The following is an 18,006-nucleotide window of genomic DNA, read 5'->3' as shown; positions in this document are numbered from 1 at the left end:
GTAGAGCTCAGTTTTATAAATAAACGCCTCGAAGTTCTGCCTTAGCTTAAACAGCAGACACATACCTGGCAGTTGGAGAGCGTTCAGACACAAAACAGACATTTAGGCTCAGATGAAGGTCAACCAGGGAAGTGGCTTCTTGACTAATCCAGCGAACATTACTCGATTTGTTTGGGACAATCTGCCACGGAGGAGTTTCAATGACCAACCAAACAGAAAAACGTTCACAGCTCAGAGGTATTTCAACATTGACTGGGAATCATTTTTTACTGTTTGAATTTGGTGTTTACCAATGCAGAATAAAAAGCCTTGCAAAAACTCAGAATCTTACCATTGTTATCTAGTTTCTGGTGGAAATAGTACACTTGAAATACGACAAAAATAACTTAAAAGTAACTTTTCAGGAGCTTGTTTTAGTCAGTTCATTAGTATTGATTTAACAAAGTTAGATCAGATGGAAAAAAAGTCTTAATATAATTGAAATTATCTAGAGATACACGATATATCAGCACCAACATTATTTATCGGTATCGACCCTTTAACTAAAACTGGACCAATATGAACAACCAATATTTGTTTTGATCTGTTTTTGGTGTTTTTTTCCTCAAAGGTATAAAAACAGCAAAAATGTATTAAGATTTTGTGTTTTTGCAGTGTATAGACCTTGACAATTATTCTCAAATTTCACAATAAGATTAAAATCTAAAAAAGCATTCTATTTAAAAAAAAGTGGCAGCATTGGCTGATGATAGATGAAGTGTTTACTTGGTAAGATTTTGTGTTTTTGCAGAGCATAAACAATAATTTTTAACATTTCAGAATAATAGAAAATTTTTCCTCAAACTGTTTGGTTTTGAAAAACCCCAACCAGCAGTTGTTTTAACCTTAATAAGATTGCTCAGGTAAAAGTTAAAAAAAATGTACAGCGTAGTAAAAGTACTCCTAAAAATATATATTTTAAAAAATGTAATTGAGTAAATGAAACTACTTACTACACAACTTTAATGATCTTTGCATCTGCAGCTATTATTTTCACAATTTGTGAATAAGAAAAATGTGCATTAAGTTTAAGATTTTGCAGTCAACCAAGTTGTAATATTATTTTAATTTGGAAAATGAATCATTAACCACTCTAAATCTGTGAACTTTGCTGCCATGGAGAGTGAAGGTAAAGTTGTAAAAAGCCATCTTCCCACTTCAGCAGCGACAGAGTCGGATGAAGTGTCCAGAGATTACAGAAACTGTGGCTTCGCTGTCGGCTGGAGAGGAGGAGGCAGTTCGGTTGATCTGGGTTTCGTCTCTCCAGAACTTGATGAAATGACGGTTAAAATTAGCCAAAGAGCGCGCGTGCCTTTCCATGAGCCGTGGTGTGAGCGGCGAGTGATGCGGGAACAAGAGGGCGACGAACAGGTCTGAAACACCGCCTGACCCGCTGCACCTGCTGCCACTAAGGCTGTGTTCACACTGCAGCCTGAAGCGATCCAACCCCTGTATCTAAGATTCAAACCCTGTTGTTCTAGTTCATCTAAAGCTCTTAATTCACCTGTAATGGTTTTAATTCCTAGATGTTTACATTTTATTTCAAAGAATGCACAAAAAGTTGAAGGAAACAAATGATTCGAGGTTAGTCTTTCATTTCTACATTGTGAAAATGGTCTCTGTTTAATCTCTGGTGTTAACTCCTATATGAAGAAAAGAAACTGAGACAACATGTCGAAGATGTGAGTCACCTGAGCATGTTGCAGTTTTCTACAGGCTCATTTATGCTCCCTGGATTAAATGAATGTTTTTGTTTCAGAGCAAAAGCTGGAGGAGTCTGGACAGACTGGAAGGAGAAAAAGGTTTCATGAAACCTCACCGCTGTGGTCGCTGTGACAAGAGTTTTTCTACCAGCTCAATTCTGAAACATCTGCGTGTCCACACTGGAGAGAAACCCTTCCTCTGTGACGTGTGTGGAAAGACTTTTAGCCAACTATCATCTCTTAAGCAACATCAACTGATCCACACAGGGGAGAAGCCTCATGTCTGCAGCTACTGCAGCAAAAGTTCCAGCCATCTTGAAAGTTCATCAGCGAATCCACGCAGGAGAGAAGCCGTACAGCTGTGACCGATGTGGGCGATGCTTCAGTCGGTCAGGAACTTTGAAAAACCATCTGAGAATCCATGATGGAGAAACAGCACTACCAGATCCAACACCATCTCCTGTATCGTCTTGATGTTTCACCGACAAACAGAAAAAAACCCCAAAAAAACCCTGTTTTAATTTAATTCATTTGAATGCAACTTATGGTGTGAAATTTTTGTTCTGATTTTCAGACTAAACCACAATATCATCTGAATTTACTGCGTTGTAAAATCCACAGAATTGCTGGATGTTCTTTGAACGTTTAGCAGAAAAAGTTGAGAATTTTAGGCCTCAGATTTTTTATTTTAATCTCCATCATCTTTTGTTCATCTGAAACCTTGATGGTCCTCGATCCAGCCTCCCGTAGGAGACGTCCCAAACCGGTCCAGTTCCTCCGGCCGTGTTCGGATCTGAAGGCTGCATCTTCCAAGGACGGATCTGTAAATTTAAAACTACTTCATAGTTTCTGCTTGACCTATTTAAGGCCAACTAATTTTTAAAAAATGAATTTTATACATTTTTAAGGCTTTAATTTTACACACAAACTTTTTAAAGTTTCTGTCATGAAAGAAAAATCACATTTATAAGTTAATGTTACTTGGATTGGTTAAGTTGACTTCTTATGCTCTGTGCGTACATGACAGCTGTATCCACTTCACACCTACTGCAGAGAGATAACAGGAACGAAAACAAAATGCATGGAGTTAACCCCGACCCTTCCTGTCGTTGTGCAAGAAGACTTTTCTGGAAAGTTTTATCTGCCTGGAATTCCTTCAGCACCAACCTGAGACCCCCTTCTGTCCCCCCGATAAGAGAAACATGCTGGACTTTACACCTTCTTACCAAGTCAGTTCTTCCTGCAGGGTCATAATAATCTGCAGTTTTCTATTATAGTTTTTTTTTTTTTATTTAAAGGGGACTTTTTATTTTTCTAAATCAGTTTGCAAGTTTTTTTAATTAAATATTTCTTATTTTTAGTTTAGTTTTTATTAGTTATAATTTTTAGTTTTTTGGTTGATTTTTAGGAGCAGAATTTATTTACTCCTGAAATAAAAATGGAATATCAAGAGCTTGAGACAAAGACACAGAAAACATTTTTTAAAATTAATATTTAGGGATCATTTACTTAAATCATGCTCATTTATCTTGCAGAAAAGTTACTTTGAGTTAGTTTTGTTTTAATCCAAGTGTAATAAGAAATTTGTAGTAGAAACTACTGGGGAAGATTTTGTTTTTTTGCAGTGCAGGAAGTGAAATTTAGTTCACATATCATGTTAATTCACTTTATTTGAGATGTTTCTGTGCATCTTCTTGACACTGAAACCGCCTGAATGCCAAATACAATCCCTGCACATATTATACTCATCTTTACTGAAATTATTCTGATATGTTGCATGCATGTGTCAGCAGGCAGAAAAACCCCAGGAGCCATCTGTCAGAGTGACGCATTTAAATACAAACACAAAACATCTCCAGGAAAGAAAGTATTTTATTGTTAGCATTGGTCAGAGCTAAATCAGCAAACATTTCCTAAGCAAAAAAAATAATAGAAACATAAAAAAAAACTAAATGAGGGCAGAAAATACATCAAAGTGTGTTAGAAAGGAAAGGAGACAAAGTAGGAGGCATGAATCAGTCGGTGACCTTGGTGAGGGACAGAGGCGGCGCTCCGATCTCGGTAGCGCCTGTCAGCGTGTTTCAGTCGGCGCTCTCCAACCAAAGCCAGGTCTGACGTGCCTCCATCTTCCCAATGCCAACATCCTCCAGAACTAAAACACCTAATAAGTCAGAGAGCGAGTTCTGCTGCTCTACTCATCATCCGCTATCTGGCCCAACGCCACAGAAACTGGCTGCCGCTCCTGAGCAGGAACCCCGGTATGTAGGGCAAAGGTCGCGTTAGCTTCCACGCCTTCAGCAGAGACCTGCCCGTCTTCATTGTCTGCAAGATGAGAGCCTGGTCCGGACGCTTCGGCCTCAAAAAACTGCAGTTTTTAAATCAGGAAACGGATTAGAGCCACCAAAATAAAAAAATAAATTTAAAATTCTGATTTTTCCCCCCCCCCAGAGTTCTGACTTTAAACTCACAGTTCCAACTTTTATTTTGACTTTCAAAATATATTTTTTTCAAAATAATTTTCTCTCTCTCTCAAGATTCTGACTTATCTCAGAACTCTGATGTTAATCTCAGATTTACAAAACTTTTTGTTCCTCAGAATTTTTTTCCTCAGAATTCAAATTCTTAATTTCCTCCCTCAAATTTTTGACTTTAATTTCAGAATTTCAACTTTTTATCTCAAAATGCCCACTTTTTTTAAAATCACAATTCTAAGATTTTTTTCCTCAGAATTTTTTTCCTCCAAATTTTGACCTTTTCTCAGAATCCTCACTTTTTTCCTCAGAATTCAAACTTTTCAGAATTCTGACTTGTTCTCACTTTTTTCCCTTAAAATGTTTACTTTAATTTCAGGATTACAACTTTTATCTCAAAATTCCCACTTTTTAAATTCAGAATTTTGCTATTTCTTTCCTCAGAATTCTGACTTTAAGCTCAGAATTTTCTTTTTTGTTAGAATTCTAATTCTGTCCATCTATGACAAAATCTATGAAAAAAAGTCTGAATTGTTTTTGTTTTTTTCCCAGTGGCACTAATCTTCTTCCGTACAAGGATGCTTGATTTATTATTTCTAACTCTTCTGACTGATTAAAAGGCACCGATCATTTTATTCACACAGAAATACTGTTAGGAGTCACTCTGCTTGAGACAATGCAAACTGGTTTAGAAAAAAGTGAAGAAACTCAATTACCAATCCAAGATGCAAAACTAAACTCAAATTAATTTGCTGAAACCTCAGCTTGTTAGATGTCTAACGGAACAACATGCAGATATTCAGGACTTTAAAAAGAGACGTGGATGAAACTCCTGAAGGAAATAGAAAATAGGACCAGGCGAATGTAGAAGCAAACCGCTGGGATTCAGCTGTCGTTCTGTCAAAAGCTGCTGCCACATAAACTCACCTCCCGTTTCTCACCTAAAATCCAGTTTCAGTGTTTACGAACCGAGCGCTCCCTCCTGCCCACCACGTTTCACATACACGTAACCACACATCAACCTCCACAACACTACAAATTAGATCAACACAACCTACATTTCAAGGCCTCTTCTATGACAGATTACTGGAATCAATGCAAATACAATCTCATTTTTCAGCTACAGTAATGTTTTACATCTTAGTAGAATCGGTTACACGACTGCATCAACTTAAAAGTGGACATTTTAGTCTGAAAGTAATTGTAAGGATGCTAAACTGATTAGAAAGCGCTTCATAATGGAGGCAGCTTTGAGGTTTAAACTGAAAATAAAGGAATATTTCATTCAGAAACATCTGAATGTGTTTCAGGACATAATGGAGAAATTCTTTGAAATTCAAGGAAGGTCTTTGTGTTCAGTGGTCGACTCCTTAATGATCTGAAAAGGAAAAAAACAGATTTAATGCTTAAAAACAGCAAAAAGTAACTCTTTGTTCAACACTGCCACCTGGCGGGGAAACATGAGCGGTGCAGCTCCTACCTCCCCGTCTCTGGTCTCCACAGTTCGGACCAGGATGCTTCGCTTCACATGAGCCTCCGGAGTTTTAGTGTCCAAATTAGTTTCTAACCCGAAAACAGATAAAAAAAAAACAAAAAAAACATTTAGAGTCTCTGGAGAATGCAAGAAAATCTAAAAAACATTTCCCTTCCTACTAAGCTTTGTAATAAACACTAAATATTGTTTATTACTAAACAATATTTACTAAAAACTAAATATTAAATATTGTTTAATATAGTTTTGATATAATAATAATAAACACTAAAGACTGATTGGATTGAGTATATCTAAATATTTTTATTAATGAATTAGAATGAGACCTTTAAACTGTCCGTACTATATTTTAATTTATGGAAATTTATTAAACGACTGACTGAAAAACAAAACAAAAAAATAGAAAGCTGTTTTTCAGAGTAAATGAGTATTAAGGGTAATGTGTCACTTCACACATTTATTGTTATAATTTTTTTTATTCTGGTTTATTTTACTGTTTTATGACTTTAAATGTCAAAAATAATAATATTTTCATCACACTAGCTAATACAAATATTTTTTTACTCTGTTTTTCATTAACTGGTGAGTTGTCCCCGTTTACGTTCCTATAATCACCAAAGTAGCTAACATTTATTTCATTACATTTTATTTTATGACTTTAAGTGGTAAATGAAGAATCTTAAATGTGTCTCTGTACATTTCTATTAAAACTAATGTAGCTAAAATATATTATTATTTCAGTTTATTTCACAATTTTGTGATATTAAATAAAAAATAGATGTCGTAAATTTATCACTGCACATTTTCATCACCAAACTAGCCAATAGGTTTTTGTTTTTAATTATCTTAACTGGCATTAAAAATAGTCATAAATATCTGTCTTTACATTCCTGCAATCAACAAAGAAGCTAACATTTATTTTTATTTAAATTTATTTGCATGACATTAAATTTTAAATTAAATTTATTTTGTTTTAATTACTTTAAATGGTAATAATAATAATCCTATGTAAGACATTTAGCCTTGACTCATTAAAACATAAATAATGAACAAATTTTACTAAAAGCTTCTACTTTCTACTCTCACAATTAAATAAAATTTCCCCTCTTCCAACCAAAAACATTTTATTCTAAGTGAGTATTATTGCTGCATCTGACCTCTAAACTGCAGGTTGGAAAAGCTCTGAACTGGGATGGTGATCCTGATGGCAGAAAGAAGAAAAACAAGTTTTTGTTTCTCTGTTTTTGTTGCAAACGTCTCCGGTTTTCAAAGCTGCGCGTCACCTGCTCTCCTCTCCTTCCAGCAGCTTCCTATAGGTGGCGATCTCGATGTCCAGAGCCAGTTTGACATTGAGGAGGTCCTGGTACTCCTGCAGATGGCGGGCCATCTCCTCCTTCAGGGCCTGGATCTCCTCCTCCAGGCGGCTCACCGTGTCCTGGTACCCGGCAGCCTCCAAGGCGCAGCGGTCCTCCAGCTCCCGCAGCTGGCGCTCCAGAGACTCGTTCTAGAGGACGAGGAGATTCGGCTCCGATTCAGCAGCTGCACCGCGAAAACGCCAAGAATTCTGGTTCCTACTGCGGATTGCTCAGTACATCTGGAATAAGACAGATGTCCTATCTGACTTAAAGACATTTAAGTTATTTAAATGTCTTTAAATGTCACTACTGAAACTTTTAAATAATTTAACATTAACTTTTAACAAACTTAAGTTATTTAAAACTTAAGTTACTTTTAACTGAACTAACTTTTAAGTAACATCAAAGTTAAAAGTAACTGTGAAGTTACTTAGCAGTGACTTAAGTTACTGTAAAGTTTCTTTTAACTAATTTTCTTTTAAAAGTCAAGTTAATTTTAACTAAGTGAAACATTACAAGTTACTTCTAAGTACCTTAAGTAATTTAAAAGAAACCTAAGTTATTTTTAAGCTGCTTTTAACTAACTTAAAAGGAAAAGTTACTTTTAGCCAACTTGAAAGTGAAGATACTTTTAAATGAATGAAAAGTTAATTGTAACTAACTTAAATGTAACAAGTTAGTTAAGTTTTTAAGTTTCTATAAAAGAACTTAAAAGTAACTTTGAACTAGCTAAAGCAATTTAGTTAGTTTATAAATAACTTATAATCTGCCAGTAAGTAGTTAGTTTAGTTACTTTTAAATTGATAGATTACAGATTAAAAGAATGAAAAGGATTCCCAGTCAAATATTATGTTGAAAGATTGTCCATAAAATACCTCTATTGTCTGGTTTCTACTGCAAATATCTTAGTTTTGTCCTATTTCAAGTGTTTCGTCTTACAAGTAGCTTTTTGACAATAAATAGCAGCTTGTTTAAAGTCATTAATTTCTTCTTATTGATGAAAAATACGAGTCCCACTCATAAATAACATAAATAATCTGCCAGTGGAAATGGAACTTGGTTGCTAGGTAACGGGCTGGGCTTGGCTGGGGTTGCTAGGCAACGGCGCCAGTAGAACATGTACATTTTGGAACATTTTGTTTTGTCTTATTATTTCAGTTGGAGTCGCACGTCTGAGCCGGCGAAGGATGGGAGACAAAGCTGGTTGTTCTTTCATTTGGACACTTTTCACGCAGTTTTTCCTGAGATCTGGAGAACTTACGGTGCCTCTGAAAGCGTCCAGGTCGCAGGTCAGAGCCTGGACCTGACGCCGATATTCGTTGGCGTCCTGCTTCGCTTGGCGCAGGGCCTCCGCGTTTCGATTGGCTGCGTCTGTCAGGTCAGCAAACTGGAAGAAAAACCCAAACAGTCCAACACCGCTGCGTGTTTTCACGTTTTCCTCAACATGATGTCACTAGCTAGGCGTTCTGATTTGCACATAAAACATTTATTGGACTAAAAACTGATAAAAATAATCTGCCCTACTTACTTTAAAAAAATGTAAATGCTAACCACTAGCCAGTAAGTAATTACAACGTCTTGTATCTTGAACAATCCTAAATATATTTGTATAAACACACCAACTTGAATTTTTATTGTTGATTTCACAGAGTCAATTGAGTTAAATCTACTTCAGCGCAGAGTGATGTTTGTCAGTGCAGAGGGGAGCTTCCTGACCTTGGATCGGTACCACTCCTCGGTTTCATGCATGTTGGACGTGGCCATGTTCTCATACTGGACTCTGATGTCCCTCAGAGCCGCAGTCAAATCCGGTTTGGACACGTCCAGATCGACATGGACCTGCTGGGCCACGAGCTGGTCCTGCAGCTCCCGCAGCTCCTGGAGGAGAGGAGGGAAGGGAAGGAGGGAAGGAAAGGAGGGAAGGAAGACGTTATAACCGTCAGCCATTATCATCCTGGTGTCTTGATCTCGATTCTCACCTCCTCGTGAATTTTCTTCAGGAAGTTGATCTCGTCCTGCAGAGCTTCGATCTTCCTCTCCAGCTGGACTCGACTGAGAGCCGCTTCGTCCACATCCTTCACAAAGATTGACAAACGGCAAGACGGTCTCAGATTACAGATTACGGAACATGTGGATTACCTCAGAGACGCAGCCGTACCTGTCTGAAAGTGTTCAAACTGTTTTCTGCTTCCTGACGCAGAGTCATCTCATCCTGAAGTCTGTCAAAAAAAAATAAGACAAAACTGAAATTCATAACACATCTGTAAAAATCGGCGTAGTCTTTTCTACCCAAAACTTTAGAAACTTAGTGATTAATTTCAGAAATTTCTAAAAAAAAAAATAAAAAACTGTTAAATTTTCTAAATTTCAAATGCTATAAAATTTTTGAAATTTTTCTAAAAATTTCAGGGTTTTTAAAATTTTTTTTCTTTTACCAGAAATTAACTTTTTTTTACGCCATTGCAGATTTTTTCATGTTTGCTGTTAAATGAAAAGCATCTAGTTTACCATTTCTTTTAGGCTCAGTAGAATAATTTTATTTTCAGTGATGATAACTTTCTTTCAATAGGTTCATTATATTTAGCCAAGTTTAATAAAAAATAAAAGCAGATTTGGGTGCAGGAAATTCGGCTTTTCAGGAAAAGTTTCTGGATAAATGTGGTTTTCTTAAAGCATGGTTATAAAACTTTATAAGAAAATTATGTTTGTCATAATTTTACCTTGATTACAAATTAAAACTCTCCATCTGCATCTCAGGGCCAAATTTGTATAATTTTTGAAGTGCAGTTGGAGGCCACACAAAATCACACAACCGGCCCTTTAAGAGCCTTCAGGATCTCGACTTGGCCCAAAACGAAAATGAGTTTGACACCGCTGTTCTAAATGATCAACCCGGCATGTTGTAGTCAGAGAAATGTGATTTTTGTCCTGCATGTGGAGGATTTTTATTTTTTAAATATTTTGATTTGACTTTCAATTGGCATTTTTTTCCTACTGCAGAGAAATAACAGGACTCAGCTGAATGGGCAGCTCATGCATCATTGCACTTTCACTCTGATTTAACACCCAGAGGCCTTTCCCACGGGATGGACTACACACACACACACACACACACACACACACACACACACACACAGAATGCATATCAGGACAGACCTGAACTGGGACGGACGACGCCCCACCATCCATCTGTCGCACGCAGACAGAACCGGACTTGCTGAGGCTTTGCATAACATCTGTACAGCTTCATGCAGAGCTGCACAGAAGTCAGTGGGACCCTGGAAAGTGACCTTTGACCCTCAGAGCAGCTGCACGGTCAGAGGGCAGGGAGCAGATCTTCCCACCCTCAGACTTTCAATCGGTGCTTAAATTGTTGAGTCCAGCCGCGCATGTTCTCATTACCAGAGCTGGATAGTAACTAGTTACATTTACTCAGCTACATTTACTGGAGCAACTTTTTTTATGTAGTCTGAGGAGTATTTTCAGGCTTTACTTTTTACTTTTACTTGAGTAACTTTATTAAAAGTATTTCTACTCTTACTTGAGTAAAATTTCTGGATTTTCTACCCACTGAATGAAAATTAAACATGTTTTAACCAAAAATCCACCAGACACAGACTCACACCTGCAGTTTCTGTTAAAGTTTAATAAGTTGTTCTTTATTGAAAGAATCTGATATCAAAATTTCCACTAAATTTATATTTTGGTCCATCTGATTATGTAATTTTTAAATATTAAGTGATTGATAACTTGAGTAACTTTTTTTACCCTAAGTTGAGTAATTTCTTTGATGGCTACTTTTTACTTTAATAAATGTATGTTGAGGTGCTGCTACTCTTACTTGAGTGAAGCTTTTTGGCTCTCCACCCTCCTCGGGTTTGGAGAAGTGAAATACGCCCGGTGAGGCGATGTTCATGAATTAATTTGTTTATGAAAAACGAGAGGAAAAGCGAACAGCTGCCTCCCTTTGTGCGGAGCCTCCATTGTGCAGCCGCTCATTCCTCCACAGCCTCCCAAAAGCGGAGAGGGGTTCAGTCAGGATCAAGTTTAGAAAAAGGGAGTAAAGCTCCCGCTGCGCATGTTGGTGTGCATTCCAGCGAATCGCAAGGAAAACCACATCTCCATTTAAATGAGCGGGTAAACACAGCTCAACTCTGTTTGTGCCAAAATTAATTAAAACTATTTTTTGCAAAGTAAAACCTGTAATTTTTTAAAGGTAGTTTAGAGGAAGTGCTGAAGCAGAGATACATTTAAAAAACAAAAAAACGTCAAAGTCAATAGTTTGATACAGGCAGAAAGTGTTCATACTATTGGAACTTTTTCAAATTGTTGAAATTTGAAAAAGTTCCACAATTGCAACCAAATGCTGGAATTCTCTTTGAAAACTAGCATCCAATTTTATTTCACCTGGATGAAAAAAATGTCACTATAATAGCATGAAATTAAATATGAATATGAATGCAGTTTTTTAAGAAAATTTACATTTTTAGGAATCCCTATCAGATATGTTTGTCTTATTTATAGGAACTAAAATAACTGTGAACAAAACTGCTTTAATATTCCTAATAATTAATGTCCAGCACCTGAGGTTTGGTCCATCGTTTCCTCATCATTTGTCTCCTGCATGTTAATGTTTGCATCTCATCCCTTTGTTTTCACTGTGCAACAAAATTTAAACAGTCAGTTGGTAGAAACTGTCAATGTGACTTTGGCAGCTTAGCTGAGATAAACAGTTGTAGGCTAAAAACATGCTGGCTAACTCAAACTCAGGAATACTTTATTGATCGGAAAGGCAAGTTAAATGTAGTAACTCACTAATTCAGAGTTATTGTAGATAATGATGGCTGTTGGCAGAAGAAATCTCCTGTAGCAGTCTGTGTTACAGTGAATCTGAAGAAGCCTCTGACTGAAGACGCTGTTTTCCCATGACAGCCTCATAAAGAGGACGGTCGGGGTTATCTGTAATTTTCTTGATTTTATGAAGAATCCATCTTTGCGTCAACTCAAAGACCAAAGGTAATGTCGGGTAACCATGGCAACCAGTGACAGTTTAATGGCAGTCCACCAAAAACAAATCTCTCTATAGCAGATTTATCTAACTGTGGTCCGTGGGCGCCCCCTGGTGGTCGGCAAGGTACTGCATGTAAATGACTACTGTGATGTTATCGCAAAGTGCAACGCTACAGCTAGCTTAGCAAAGGACTGGGTTTAAAAATAATGATGGTTTAAACCCGGATCACTCAGAATAAAAGCTGAAAATATTGATTGAAAGGAAACAACTGCAGAATTTCTTAATGATCGGAGGAAGTCAAGTAAAACCTGCTCAGAGTTTTGATGCGTTATTCACAAACAATCTGATTCTTTTGAATGGCTCTAGTCTCAGTTGGTGAGAACTGACTTTGCTTGATTCTAATATAAGCAAGCAAAGTCATAAAAAACAAAATTAAAATTAATTAAATTTAAATTACTCTTCTCACATGTCAACAATTATTATTTAATTAAAAATTATTCAATTAAATTAATTAAAAACAATAGATAAATAAAATTGATAGAAATGGATTTGGATAGAAGAGGGTTTTTGTTTCTGGCAAAGCAACTCAAGTATATTTTTCCATTTGTTGAGCTTCTAAATTACAAATAGCCCTAAATGTTATTAATGCTCACAACACTTAACTTCTTTTTTTATTTCCACGTGTTTGACATCGTTGAAGCTCAGAATCCACACTGTCAGAATCTGGAAATACTCAAAATGAGTCGATGTGCTCCTGGCCATTCACATTTACCAAACAGCCTTTCTCATTAGGATTAACAAAGTGAGTTAAGAGCCTCATATTTTAATTTCAGATTGTATGTATATATCGAGTTTATACATATATAGAGCAGTGTTTACTAAACTGAAAAAGTTTAGTAAACACTGCTCTATAGCCTAGTCGGTTTTTCTTGACTGCCACATAAACTCTCTCCTTGGCAGTCAAAGTGACTGCCGCCGGTCTTTAAATGCATATAAATCATTAAACACAGTAATCCTGTGTGGATACGCGCCTCCCACTGGAGCCCCACCCTCCACTGCCTTACCTTTGCTTCAGCATGACCAGATCGGCAGCCAGGTTGTCCCTCTCGACCTCCAGCCGGGCCTTCCCGTTGGTGAGCCCGTCCACCTGCCGCCGCAGCTCCCTGAGCTCATCCTGGTAGATGTCTCCCAGGCGGCTGGGCTCCTTCACCTTCAGCTGGTTCAGCTCCGCCACCAGCATCTTGTTCTGCTGCTCCAGCAAGCGCACCTTCTCTATGTAGCTGGCAAAGCGGTCGTTCAGGCCCATCATCTCCATCTTCTCGTTGGTGCGTATTTCTTTGTAGTGGGCTTTCATCAGGGAGTCGGCGGAGAAGTCCAGCCGGTCGCCGGGGCTCCCCAGCAGCAGGGCCGTGCTGGCGGAGCCCAGGGAGAGCCTGGAAACGGGGCTGGAGAGGGTGATGGACCGTGGGGTGCCATGCCAGGAGAGGCGGTTGGAAGACAGGCTACCAATCCTGGCACCTGAGCTGCCCTGAGGCCCAAAACGTTTCCTGTATGAGGACTGGACCCTCTGGCTCTCCATGCTGGGGGAATAAGCTCGCCCGGTGCACAAACAGGGGTTTTATAGAGGGAGCAGCCCCCCTTTGGGCCACAGGGTGGGGCGGGCAGTGAATGGGACAAAAAGGGGAGAGCGAAGGGCAGGTTTACATGACACTCAGAAAGCTGTGCGCCAAGGATTGTCCGTGCTCGTCCACTCAACTACAAATGTCTCCTGGATTTTTTTTTTTTTTTACTTCGTCCTCTCCCCCTTTTCCTCCCTCTGACTCACTCACTCTTTCAGTCCTACGTTCACCCCCTTTTTGTCCAACTCGCTTTCTTTCTGCTCCAAGCGAATGAAAAGGAATTTGTGCGACAGGCTCAGGCCACAAATCCAACCTGACCACACATGCGCTCTTCAAAACACAGAGACACAGAAAGGGACTTTGATTAAACAAGGGGAGGGGGTGTTGGAGAGACATCATAACCATCTAAAAATACAAAAACAGTGATTTACAAATAAGATAAAGACAACAAATCAATGGGAATGTGCCTTTTAGAAGCACTGTCATATGACAGTCAAGCTTCAGTCTATTTTATTGGGATTTCATGGGATAAACTTGGACAAAGTGGTGTATCAATGTGAAAATCTGAATGGTATGTAATAAATAGTTCCCACAAGTCTGAACCGGAAGTAGGTAAGCGCAGCGCAAAGCATAGCGGACCCAAGGATTCAAGACCAACAAATTAAAATATATGGACACTCTTGATCAATGTGTAAGAGAAATATATATAAACAAAACGGCTGCTGTCGGAATCGATCTGAATGAAACGGAGAATGAAAATATATCAGGCGATGTGGACAAGCTGCCTCCGATCTACGATATAGTTATCTACTTAATAAACACAGAGAGCGTACAACATGGAGGAGCTTCACCTGAAATCTATACAATCACGTTATTTACAATGTTTGATTGTAAATATCGTACGAACTCTTCGTGTGAATAACAAGTTTCTGGTGACTTGCGGAGTAATGTAAGCTACATGTCCATCTTAGCTATCAGCTAAAAGCTACATTAGCTGCTAAGCTAATTCTGCTAGTTCGGCGGTTAGTACTACAGTAAATATCACTGGTAGTATTACACAGAGGTGGGTAGAGTACTCAGAAATTGCTAAAGTCATAGCTGTAACGTACTTATATTGTTTATATGCGAGAGCTAGTTCTAAGCTCGTGATTTTATTGTTGTCATAGCAACTGCCTACGAGGATCTCTGTCCGTTACAAAGTTCCCGGAAGTGTGACGTCACATGAAAACTATGCATAACATCCAACCCTTTACTCAGATCCTCGTAAACAAAAACCTGTAATTTAATGTCAGTAAAAAAAAAAACCCTGAAAGATATTAACAAAATAAAAATAGATCCGCTTGATTCTAACCTCTTCACTGCTCAGTCTGGGCTTTCTCCCATTGAGGTGGATTAATCTGGTCAAATTTCAACCGGGCCAATCAACGAACAGAAGCAGAAGTTGTGAAAGTTGATGATGATTTTCTGTCGGGTAAAGTTAAAAACCTCAGAGTTCTGTAAACGAAGCAAAGTGCAAAGGATCGATTTTTATCAGGCAATTAGAGGTAAAGCTAGCAGGTTTTATAGTTGGTACGTTGAACGACACACTGAGCAAAGTCCAGACCTAAATCTGTTGCAAACCTTAGAAATCGCTGTCCAGATTCTATTGACTCCAATTCAGCTTGAGTTGATGTGCACAACTGGTAGTAAAAAAACAAAGACTAAGATTTTTACTGGAGTTTCCAAACTATCCAACCGTCTTGGTGAACATATTTTTGCTTCAGGCAGAGAGAGAAAGCAGCAGGTTTTTAAGTGTCTGGTCTTTGTGTGTGAAGTTCAGGTTATTAGACGTCCTGATGGATGGCGAAGCGCAGCGTAAGGAGGAAAAGGTTCGCGGAGTGCAAACTCAATCTGAGCTTCAGATTGACGAACTGAGGCTGCGTTACGATCCGCTGCTCTCCCACTGCCTTGACAACCAGACGGCTCAGCTCTTCTGCAAATCTTCTCCTTTTCGCCTTTTCTTCCAGAGCACAATTTAGAGATAAGATGAAATCGCTAATGTTCCTCAACACAGAAACAGAAAATTAAACATATGAAATGTTGGCGAAAACAGAGAGAGCTGCAATTTATCAGATGGTTAGAAGAGCCAACATGTGTTCTTCATTCAGGTTGGTCTTTTCTTTCACTCTTTCAATAAATGCCATTAGTAAAGTGGATAAAATTTAATTGCATTGGGTCCAAATATGCAAAAGATTCCAAAGTTTGTGTTGGAGTTCAAATTAAATGATAACTGTGGATAATTTCTTTCTCTTTCAATAAATGCCATTTCATTGTTTTGGGTCTAAATACGCAAAATAAATTTTCATAGATAATCAAAGTTCAAATGAAATAACTATTGGTAATTTCATTCTCTTTAAATAAATGTAATGAGGAAAAGTTGCTAAATTCTTATGACATTTTGTTTAAATATGCAAAATAAGATTCCAAAGATCATCTAGATTAAATTTAAATGATTAGTATTGGTAATTTCTTTCGCTCTTTCAATAAATGGCATTAAAAAAAGTAGATAAATTCTTTTTGCATTGGGACTAAATACGCAAAATAAGTTTCCAAATTTCATATAAATTAAATTAAAATGGTAACTCTTGATGCTTCTGAGGAATTTCCTGCTCAATGATAATGATAATAATAAAACAATAAATCCTGCATGGTTATATTTGCAGTAACTGCTGTTTTGCTACAAGCAGCAGGGCAACAAAAAGGATTTCTTTGGGTCATACAGCCACTGCCATTGTTTCTGGGAGCCAGTGAATAAAGCCTCCTTTCATTTTACTATCTGGCCTGCAGCGTTGATGCTGTAGAAGAAAAACAGCACAGTGTCTTGAATCCCAATTGGTTTCTGTTAACAGAGGTTAAACAAGATGGCACAGTAAGTCTGGCAGAGATTTGTTGACTTAAAAGGCTCCATCTCCAAGGATTAACGGCGCGGTTGCATCATCTCGCCGACACTAAGTGTTTCGGCTCGGTGGATTTTTCAGACAATTGCCGCTGTTGCCTTAGATTTGGTCACTGAGGTAATTTCTCCTGATAATTAAGCATCCAAACAGAGTGTTCGTACAGTCTGGAGCTTCCCCTGATCCTGGAGGACGGCGGGACAAACAGCTGACTGATGTTTTTGTTTTAGGGAGATCGCCTCAGGATGAACTGCAAAAAGGGAGAACCAGCCTGAATAGCAGCACTGTAATTTTATTATTATAATTTATTTATGTCTTTTTGTAATGTTGAAACGGTTGTTTTGAATTTTGGGTTTAATTTATAATGTTAAAAAATTACATTAGATATTTAATATGTAAAAAATAATGAAAAATGTACATTTAATAAAATTTACTTTTAATATTTTAATATGTACATTTTAATAGTCTGTACAGTAAATGTACAGACTATTTACAATGCAGTATACCAGTGCAGAAAAACAGAAGTGCAATAAAAATATTAAAATGAGCTTAAAATGAAAGCACAGCAACAAAATCCAGTGATTTTATTTTTTGGAGCAGCATTGGTTAGAGTCTAAAGGCTGCTGGGAGGAAGGATCTGCGACAACGCTTCTTTGAGCATTTAGGATGCAGCAATAACAAAACATATATATATTAAAATTGGTTTAATGGGTTTCCTCTAAGGTTTGGGGTCATAGTTCAGGTATTATTTGAGCTTTAAAAATGCTATTCAGCTGCTCTAAGTTTTAATAAAACGATACCTTGTTGCCACGGTTACGCATCATAACTCTCAAAAAGTAGAAAAGTAAAAAATCTCTCCAGCTGCATTCACACCATCCAAAACATTAAAAGCCTCAACAAAAGGAAATATTAAACTAAAGACGCTAATCAGATGCTCCCAACTGTAAAAACAATACCCTGTTGCCACGGTTACGCACCACAACTGTCAAAAAGTAGAAAAGAACAAAGCTGCATTTACAGCATTAAAAATCAGACAAACGCCTCAACCAAAGAAAATATGTCCGTTTTGAAGGTATTCAAAACGGACAAATCAGAACCGTATCAGAGCTGCGCTGAAGCTGGAGGCGTGACATCGAAGGCCTGATATAAAGAGCAGGCGGGTTTAACCGGATCGGACGGGCCGGCTGTATGACTCAGCACCAGCAGGTCCAAACAGGGCGCAGCCACAAAGAGGCTGCAGAGAGCGAGACCGGTTAGGCCCAAAGCTCCAGTCTGCCTGTCAGCAGGAATGTGCTGCTCAGACAGACCGGCATACCGGACCCCAGCATCACACCAGAACCACGCTACGAACAGAACTGGGCCACAAACTACAGCTGGAAAACT

General features: G+C 38.1%; 1 protein-coding gene across 2 annotated transcripts; it reads right to left on the bottom strand.

Annotated features, from left to right (window-relative positions):
* Positions 1–3,596: 3,596 nt before the first annotated feature.
* gfap (glial fibrillary acidic protein) lies at positions 3,597–15,733 on the bottom strand. 2 transcript variants are annotated; one of them, XM_088007737.1, is made up of 9 exons: positions 13,136–15,732; positions 9,219–9,279; positions 9,040–9,135; positions 8,777–8,938; positions 8,322–8,447; positions 6,989–7,209; positions 6,863–6,906; positions 5,694–5,776; positions 3,597–5,591 (listed from the first exon to the last, which is right to left on the bottom strand). In XM_088007737.1, exons 1-9 carry the CDS (start codon positions 13,648–13,650, stop codon positions 5,550–5,552), a joined length of 1,350 nt encoding a protein of 449 aa, XP_087863863.1. In that variant the 5' UTR covers positions 13,651–15,732; the 3' UTR covers positions 3,597–5,549. The 2 variants fall into 2 exon arrangements, with proteins under 2 accessions (XP_087863863.1, XP_087863862.1); XM_088007736.1 differs by having other exon boundaries at positions 3,597–5,776; positions 13,136–15,733.
* Between the last annotated feature and the right edge of the window lie 2,273 nt (positions 15,734–18,006).

The sequence above is a fragment of the Poecilia mexicana genome, unplaced genomic scaffold (assembly GCF_051168715.1).
Source record: "Poecilia mexicana isolate PSO_F unplaced genomic scaffold, ASM5116871v1 scaffold_8, whole genome shotgun sequence".
In the NCBI taxonomy this organism is placed as follows: domain Eukaryota; kingdom Metazoa; phylum Chordata; class Actinopteri; order Cyprinodontiformes; family Poeciliidae; genus Poecilia; species Poecilia mexicana.
Note: the sequence above shows the minus strand (reverse complement) of the source record. Positions and strands in the feature narration are given on the sequence as shown.